The sequence below is a fragment of the Atta colombica genome, unplaced genomic scaffold (assembly GCF_001594045.1).
Source record: "Atta colombica isolate Treedump-2 unplaced genomic scaffold, Acol1.0 scaffold55, whole genome shotgun sequence".
In the NCBI taxonomy this organism is placed as follows: domain Eukaryota; kingdom Metazoa; phylum Arthropoda; class Insecta; order Hymenoptera; family Formicidae; genus Atta; species Atta colombica.
The window spans coordinates 205,922-215,038 of NW_017259545.1; the positions used below are offsets into that span (position 1 = coordinate 205,922).

General features: G+C 33.1%; 2 protein-coding genes across 4 annotated transcripts in view; one reads left to right on the forward strand and one right to left on the reverse strand.

The window, feature by feature from the left end:
* Positions 1–844: 844 nt before the first annotated feature.
* Positions 845–4,455, reverse strand: LOC108692018 (ATP-dependent RNA helicase Ddx1). Of its 3 annotated transcripts, none has more exons than XM_018200099.1 (12): positions 4,330–4,455; positions 4,148–4,199; positions 3,849–4,033; positions 3,551–3,750; positions 2,995–3,465; positions 2,730–2,899; positions 2,490–2,652; positions 2,192–2,378; positions 1,800–2,093; positions 1,510–1,727; positions 1,293–1,413; positions 845–1,229 (listed from the first exon to the last, which is right to left on the reverse strand). In XM_018200099.1, exons 1-12 carry the CDS (start codon positions 4,343–4,345, stop codon positions 1,117–1,119), a joined length of 2,190 nt encoding a protein of 729 aa, XP_018055588.1. In that variant the 5' UTR covers positions 4,346–4,455; the 3' UTR covers positions 845–1,116. The 3 variants fall into 3 exon arrangements, with proteins under 3 accessions (XP_018055588.1, XP_018055591.1, XP_018055590.1); XM_018200102.1 differs by having other exon boundaries at positions 3,849–4,047; positions 4,330–4,353; XM_018200101.1 differs by lacking the exon at positions 4,330–4,455 and adding an exon at positions 4,298–4,314.
* Positions 4,456–5,106: 651 nt separating this feature from the next.
* The window catches only part of LOC108691874 (putative ATP-dependent RNA helicase TDRD9), a 6,457-nt gene continuing 2,446 nt past the window's right edge, over positions 5,107–9,117 (forward strand). Inside the window, exons 1-8 of the mRNA XM_018199808.1 lie at positions 5,107–5,199; positions 5,452–5,542; positions 5,731–6,034; positions 6,120–6,577; positions 6,743–7,103; positions 7,354–7,520; positions 7,804–8,449; positions 8,566–8,906. Of these exons, the coding sequence (XP_018055297.1) occupies positions 5,471–5,542; positions 5,731–6,034; positions 6,120–6,577; positions 6,743–7,103; positions 7,354–7,520; positions 7,804–8,449; positions 8,566–8,906 (2,349 nt within the window). The 5' untranslated portion in view covers positions 5,107–5,199; positions 5,452–5,470. The remainder of the gene's footprint in view (positions 5,200–5,451; positions 5,543–5,730; positions 6,035–6,119; positions 6,578–6,742; positions 7,104–7,353; positions 7,521–7,803; positions 8,450–8,565; positions 8,907–9,117) is intronic.

Genomic DNA, 9,117 nt, shown 5'->3' on the forward strand with positions numbered 1-9,117 from the left:
TATATGTATATACTTACACACACACACACACACACACACACACACACACACACACACACACACACACACACACGCACGCACGCACGCACGCACGCACGCGCATGCACACATACGTACATATGCAGAACTATAAAAAAGCAAAAAGGAAGAGCCAATGTACCCTACATTTGTGTAACTAAAATGATGTAAAATGAAAGTATAATTATTAAGGATATAACAGTACATTAAATACTTACTGTACATCTTACATAAATGACAGGTGCCTTTGTGGCAAAGTTGGCTGTCAAGTTCAATTTTTATAGGGCACATATATAGGATGTCTCAAAATTCACGACTCAAAATGTTCTAGCAAGAATTCTCGGAAAATTTTAGTAAAAAAGTTATTTATAAATTTTTATTTTAAACATCAATTTTGAGATAATAAAGATTTAATTATGATCAATTACAGACTACATTTAGATGGCCGCTTGCCCATGAGTTGCGTGTGCAATAGAATTAGTGAATGTAGGTAAACGCTCACTGATCCTTACAGATGACTATCATTTTATAATTGAGCACATTTAAATCGTTATATTTAAAAAAGTATATATCGCAAAATAAAAATTTACAAATAACTTTTTCATTTAATTTTAATTTTTCGAAAACTTTCTTGTAGTATTTTGAAAGTGAATTTTAGAATATCATATGTATGTGCGCGCGCATGCACGCACGCACGCACGCACGCACGCACGCACGCACACACGCACGCACATACACACACACACACACACACACACACACACACACACACACACACGCACATATCGCACATCGTTTTAATATATCAAACAAGACAGAAAAACAATTTCATTTTTTTACATTTATATTTTCATTGTGCAATGCGCTATGACTTTACAAGTGCGAAAAAAGTTTTAGAAATGTAGAAGTACAGAAAGATAAAGAATAATAGCAATGATAAAAATAGAATACATTTTTAAATTATTTTTAAATAGATATTAAATTAAAAGTAACAACTAATTAATTAATTCCTCTAAGGTTGGAATAGAATTCTATATTACTAGAATTGCGAGACTCGATTAGTATTTCAGTCGTTAAATATCTTTGAGTAACTTCACTTTAACACTCCGCCATATGCATATTTAAAAACGCAAGCTGCGCTCTGGATTCCAGCGCAGCCAATTCAGCCACAACAGGGGCCATTTGCTGCACATGGTCTTTGTAATCAGAACCTGTGAGGTGTACACAAACGTTTAATAATTGTTTATTACATAACGAGAAACAATATTACATACCCATTGTTAGTCTTTTTTCGCCATACGTAACTTTCCCATCAAATTCGTTCATTGGCACTCTTATGTCTGGACCGACTTGTTGAATCGTTACATTCAAGTGATCCTCAATATCTGCCAAATACTGTGAAAGTATTAATGTTTCATCTGTATTAATTGAGTTTTACACGTACACAATTATTTTACGGATTGTCTTGTTTCGAATCAAAAGTAGACGTACTTGAGGTTCATTGTACCATGTGCAACAGCCACCTTGATCGGTCAGATTGGTGTTGCTGCAGTTTCTTCCGCGAGAAGGACACCATTCGCCGTGATACCATACCTTTTCTGGAACACTACTCACCAAAGAAATAGCCAGACCCATTCTCTCAGCTCTACCAACTCTTCCAATGCGATGCACATAATTAGACTTCTCGTCGGGCAGCGTCACATTTATCACTAAAAAAAAAAAACATGTAATCCATAGTAATGTGTTTTTATTTCGGAATGATTTTGATCTGAATAACTTACTGAAAGGTAAACCAGTGATATCCAATCCTCTAGCAGCTACGTCGGTGCAAATCAAAAATTTTACTTCCTTGCGTTTGAACTTCTCCAAATTAGCTTTACGCTCTCCAGGCTTTCTGTCTCCATGTAAACACACGCACGAAAACTGTTGTCCACCGGATTTTTTCAGGTATCTTTCGAGATTATCGCAATCGAGTTTTGTTCTACAGAATATCAATGCCCGATCCATTTTATGTTCTTTGATAGCACGAATACAGTACTCTCCCTTCAATATCTTTACACCCTCTGACAACGTACCTATATAGGACGAGCGTAATTATTCAAACATCACTCAGTTATTTTTATATAGCGCGAGAAATAGAATTATTATCTAACGATTACGATAAGTGTCTAACAGGCAATATCATTTGTTCGATTCATCTCGTCTCTTGCGTGCACGCCATCAGTTTCTATGTAATTCCTGCAGTTACGCCATGATTTATCCTTCTGGGGATCTACCATCACTACGATATGATGTACAGTCTCAGGCACCGCATCTTCACCTTTTAGATCTACCCAAGTCGGAAAATGCATCAAACGTTCCTGTTCAAAAATCAAAATTCGAGTATACGTTATATATTCGCTTATTTAGATGTATATACATTATACAATTTATATTACGTATGAATGATGCAAATACATCGTGGCACTTACAGCCATCTTTTTCACTTCAAATGCGTGTAATGTCGCCGAACACACAATCATTTGCAATCTTTTGCCATCCGATGTAATTTTTGGAATTTGTTTGTGTAGACGATCGATAAGTTCGGTGTAACCCTGTTTTAGTAGTCCATCAGCTTCATCAAGCACAAAGAATCTTGAAATATTAATTTACCTCAATAATTAATTTACTCCGATCTAATGTCATTTCTTTGCAGTCAAATGATAAATTACCTGCAGTATGTCAACAACAAATAACCACCTTGTATGAGATCCTCTAATCGTCCAGGAGTCCCGACTACTATATCCACGCCAGAATTCAAAACAGCAATCTGCTCTTTTACATTTATTCCACCGATGACAAGTAACTCTCTGATCGTCGGATCCTTTAAGTGCGTCTTAAACTGAAAGAGAAAGAGAGAGAAATAGTTATTTAATATCAGTTTTATATCACATATACAATCTCGATAACAGATGGTTTATTCAAATTCTCATTCACCTTTTGAATTTGATTGTAAGTTTGTTCAGCTAATTCGCGAGAAGGCTCTATAATGATCGCTTGAGGCGCATTATTTTTTGGTTTACCACTTTCATTAGACGAACTCTGATTGCTATTAACAATATTGAACTTGACAAATTCTTTTGAAGCCGAAGACACAGCCACATAGTCATTTGGAGGCGGATGCTTAAACGGTTGTGCTCCAAAATTGAAGGCCATCTCGGCGTTTTTCAATACAACAGCTGGATAGTAAGTTTGCGATTTTTGCTGTGCATTTAATGTAAACGCGACACCCAAATCCATGCCATTCTTGGTAAATTTTATTTCGCCTTTCACCAAATCTAGAAAACATCCAATCACATCGTGCATTCCAAAGGCCTCTCCATAGTTATCAAATTGTTTCGCATTTGATTTCTTTCCTGTACCACCAAATCCATAACCAAATTTGTCTGTTCCTAAATCTAAGGCAGCCTATTTCAAGAACATTTCTCCATGAATATTTCTCATAATAAGATAATTTGGAATAATAAGATAATTGTATAATTTATGAAAATACCTGAGATGTAGACCAGCCTATTCGGCATAAACCTTCGTCAGTGACTGTTGCTTCGAAAAAATACTTGCCATTTCCCGATATTCCTTTATTTGCACGGCAACCATGCCATTCCTTTTGTTCTCTACTCTGACATCTTAAACCATCTGTTGTTACTGCCATGGCTCGTCCTCTATCAAACAGACTCAGACCCCAATGCGTTGCTATAAGATATTTAATTAATATTTAATTATTTCTATTACTTTTTATCAAACTTTACAAACTTTACAAATTTATATTTTTGCCAAAATTAAATACACACGTTGTTGAACTACAGCTCCAGTAGCTCCTTTCCCAGATTCCAAATCTTTAAGGGTCTCCCAAACTATTTGTAAAATAGGCAAACAGAAAGCACCAGTTTTTCCACTACCAGTTTCTGCGGCCATGAGTACATCGCCACCACCCAAAATCAATGGGATAGCTTCAGCTTGAACATCTGTTGGTAGTCTGTAATTCGCATTCTTTTAAAGCAAAAGTAAGGTTTTTTCTTTTTTTCTTCGATACATGATATTTTAAATTAAATCATAAAGTTACATTATGAAATAGCTCATCTTTACTTACGTCCATTCCATTTCATCAACTGCTTTGCCTATTTCCGGCAAAACGCCCATTTCTAAAAACATAAAAGAGATCTCATTTAAAATGATATAACAATTGTTAGGCAAATTAAAGACATAACTAAATTGACATTTTACACAAGCTGAAACTTACAAGTTACAAGTAACTTGTTAAAAATAGCATACCTTCGAAAGCAGTCATTCTTTTTCAATTGTGATTATCTTGATACGTATAAAAATAATTTTTCTAAATTAGAATAATGATATTAATAAACGTATGCCAACACACCGCTGACAACCGGTCCGCGACAGAGACAGTCGATGAGTATCTCGAAACTCGAGATATCTCAAGAATCTTGAATAGATTAGGTTTCATTAGACTTGATAGTGTTAGTGTTTATCATCAGATGGCTCTGTTCAATATCCAATAGGAAAACATGCTTCCTAGGAACTTTAGCTCAAAATAAATTTTTAAAGATACCTTTGCATTCTGACACTCGACATTCATTTTCAGCATCAAAATAAGTCACATGATTAAAATTTCTACTTGTTATTCATCAATTTCTATCAAGTGACTTATTTTGTCCACTGAATGCGGCTAATGGCTGCATTCAACGAACAGTTGTGTGAACGCTCGCTATTATTGATGTATTCTTTCAGATTATCCAATCAGCATTTTAGATCTGGAAGAATACATCAATCGTTGAGTCTGCTGAATTGTGCAGCCAATACATTATTAGGCGAACTCAATACGACAAAGCGGCTAGACATGCTTATTGAGCGATTGAATTAATTGGATCTATAAATAACAACCAATCATATACAATCGCTCAAAGCATGCCTAGCCGCTTTGTCGTTTGAACTCGCCCATTATATCCCTGTTGTTTGCCTACATTAAATAAGGATGAAACAATTCATTGTGTAAACACTGTCCCTACTGGAAAGTACCCCTATATTCAATTGCGAATCGCGATTAATAAAGTATTTGGAATATTTAGTCGGTTACAGTAAATAGGATGTTTTGTAGTCCATTGTCCAAGCAAACTTCTATTGAATGTAAGATTTATCAGGCCTTATTCTCTCATCGATAGTTAAATTAATGAAACTTAACGATAGTATGAGTAATAATAATAACTCTTTCTTTGAACGATATTGTAATTCTGCACAAGTAATTTAATACATTGTTTAATTGTTTAATTATGGTATTATTGTAATATCATTTTTTGTAGATTTTGTAGATTTTATACAGATTATTGATTAATATAAGCCTGTAGAATAACCAATTTTTAAAATTATGTATTTCTCAAGTGGAAAGGACAATCATTTGATGTCTATTCAATCCATGGAAGAAACTTATGTGAAAAATTGCACAGAAGTAGAAGCCGAGGAATATTTAAGGGTAAAAGGATCATTCATCACACATATCATTTTTTTATAACCAATTTGTATTTAAAATTATATATATTTTATTTATTTATATGTATATTATTATAAATATAAATTGAGGTACTTAAAAAGATGTTTATCCTGAAAGAATATAAGAAGAGGAATTGTGTCATCTCTGTTATGTTTCTATATTCATTTTAGTACATGAATCAAAGAGATGAAAATAGAAAGAAATGTAATGCAAATATGACAGAAGAATTAGAAGACAGTCTGCAAAGTCTTTATGTAGAAGATCTGGCTAAAGTCTATCAAGAATGCAGTTTTACTTACAATCCAAAATCTAATGATTTATCTATTCTGTCTATGAAGGATAAGATAATCTCAATAATTGAGACGAATTCGGTAGTCATCATTCAAGGGCCAACTGGCTGTGGAAAGACCACTCAGATTCCACAATTCATTCTTGATGCTAATATTAAGAAGAGACTCAATTGCAATATTATAGGTTTATCTTTTATTTACTAATATCATATGATAAAAAATTATATATGTACATAAAAATTATTTAAAAAATTACAATGTTAATATAGTTACGCAACCAAGACGAATTGCTGCTATAAGTATTGCCAAAAGAGTGAGTCAAGAAGGAAATTGGCGTCTTGGTAGCCTTGTAGGCTATCAGGTGGGTATGCAAAAGGAAATCTCGCACGAAACCCGTCTAACTTATTGCACCACTGAAATTCTTCTTCAATATCTGATTCACAATAAACACATGTTAGACTATACTCATGTTATATTAGACGAAATTCATGAACGTGATCAAAATTTGGATTTTCTTCTACTAGTTGTTAAAAGATTATTGCAAACAAATTCTGGACAAGTCAAAGTTATTCTCATGTCAGCAACAATTAATGTAATAAAATTTGCGAAATATTTTTCTTCAATAGTAGAAAATGAATTAATCCCGGCGCCAATTCTCAAGATTCCTCGGAAAAAAAACTTTGAGTTTCGTACATATTATTTGGATGAGATCAAGAATTTAGGAAATGTGAGTACAGATTACGAAATAAAATTATAAAAAATACTTATTTATAATGTATGATTTGGTGTATTTTATATGATATATTATTATTTTAGTATTAAATGAAAATTATATATTAATATTATATATTAATATATATTAATACAAGTCTCATAAATTTGTATTTTATAGATACCAGAAGTATCTGTCATGGAACCAAAAGTCACTCAAGAGATGCTCAATTTTTGCTCACTTATTATCAACGCTCTAGATGAAATTGATATAAATGATAACGAAAAAGATTTAAATTTACCTCAGAGACATGCCGTTCTCATATTTTTACCAGGAATTTATGAAATTGAGGAATTATATAATTACTTGTCGTCAACTTATCATCAGAATAAATTATGGGATCTAACGATTTTGCATTCATTAGTTTCTGACGATCACGAGCAGCATCGTGTTTTTCAAAAACCATTGGAAGGTTATAGACGCATTATACTTTCCACAAATATTGCTGAAAGCAGTATTACTGTACCAGATGTAAAATATGGTAAATATGCATTTTTTATGAATTATATGTTATCATAATTCTTGAGACAATGAAACCGTTTAATTGGGGACAGAGAGAGAGAGAGAGAGAGAGAGAGAGAGAGAGAGAGAGAGAGAGATAAAAGTATTAAAATATAAAATAAATAATATGTAAAAATATATAATAAACTAATATAAATGAACGTTATTTTATAGTATTTGATTATTGATAAAGTGTAAGGAAGTGATTAATTAATATGTATAATTTACAGTGATAGATTTTTGTCTTACAAAACTGCTGACATTTGATCCTGCCACTCATTATCAAAGTTTGCAACTATGTTGGGCGAGTAAAACAAATTGTATACAACGAGCTGGTCGCACGGGCCGTGTAATGGATGGCAGAGTGTATAGATTAATACCAAAAGCATTTTATGATGTAAGTTACATTATATAAGCATATTACACTACTATTGAAGTATAAGACAAATTTATAAATAGAATTCTAAATTGTATGTTTAATAGAATTTAATAGTTATCAAGTAATACAAAGGATTTTACTATAATTTTATTTATATCTCATTGTATATATTATTTATATCTCATGTAATATACTTTTTTTTAGATTTACAAGTGATATATACGCGTATAATTTATCAGAGTTCATGTATTAAATTTTTCCTGTGTAATACTTATTAATCGTTTTCTCATAAAATTTACAGAATATTTTGGATGATTACTGCGTACCAGAAATACTTCGTGCCCCACTTGCCAATGTTGTCCTCCGAGCCAAAATCCTTGATCTCGATGAACCACGTGTTCTTCTTTCACATTCTCTTGATCCACCTACTCTCTCCAATTTGGCAAATACCATTTTGAGTTTAAAAGAAGTCGGAGCCTTGATAGACGAAGGGAACTCTTTTCAAATGTTTGATGGAAGTTTAACCGATCTCGGCAGAGTAATGGCGATTCTTCCGCTCGATATTCGAATTTCGAAATTGATTATATTGGGACATGTTTTCGGAGTCCTACGAGATGCTATTATTCTGGGAGCCAGCATGACTATTAAAGATGTCTTCTCTTTGGAGCAATGTCATCCCACTGTTTCCTCTTATACGACTCGAAAAAAATGGGCCTACGGTTCTGATAGTGACTGCATTGCCACTTTAAATGTTTACAAGATGTGGCAGAATGAAAAAGCAAATCGGCGGATAAATTCTTATCAAGCCGAGAGACAATGGGCCCAGAGAAATGGATTCCAGGCAAGAGCTTTGCGTGAATTAGATGCTTTGGTGACCGAAATCACCATTAGATTGCAGAGGTTTGGAATTAAAGAGAGTATAGGAGTAAATAAAGTCATCTGGCAAGGTAAATTTAATGATTTAACATTTAGTTCTTTTTAAGTCATTTATTAAATTTGATTTTTACTTATATTCTTTTATTCTATAATTATTTTTAATTATACTTTTCCATTCTATTTCTAGGTGCAGATCGTGATTTTGTGCTTCAAATTATTCTTGCTGGAGCTTTCTACCCCAATTATTTTATTAAACGTTTACAAAATCGAGAAGTTTATAAAGAAAATGTTACAATGACCTTGGGTTCTTTGGATCCTATGAAAACAATTTATTTAAGAGGTTGGCCAATGAAACAGCCTGGATATTTGTATGCCAAAAGATTTCAGGAAGTTTTTGCCAAACATCAAGGAATTCTAGAAAAGCAAATAGAAGTATCTTTTGATGGATCGCAACGTGTTTATGTGCATTTTCGCGAAAGGGAAACTGCTGACGATAGTCTTCAAAATATATCAGAGTTTGTTTATCAGGTAATTAATTTTTAATTAATTAATGAATTTATTGCTTGCTTATATAAGTAACATAGACGAAAATAAAATACACACACACACACACACACACACACACACATACACACACGCACACGCACATGCACAAGAACGCACGCACGCACGCACGCGCGCGCGCGCGTATATGAAAGCAAATATATTAACATTATATGTATATAATATGTATATAATA

Excerpts from the sequence above, each read along its gene's own strand:
- LOC108692018 (XM_018200099.1), bottom strand. Across the intron at positions 3,751-3,848 it reads TGGAGCTGTAGTTCAACAAC|CAACGCATTGGGGTCTGAGT; the intron begins GTGTGTATTTAA and ends AATATCTTATAG. Across the intron at positions 1,230-1,292 it reads CGAAAAAAGACTAACAATGG|GTTCTGATTACAAAGACCAT; the intron begins GTATGTAATATT and ends TACACCTCACAG.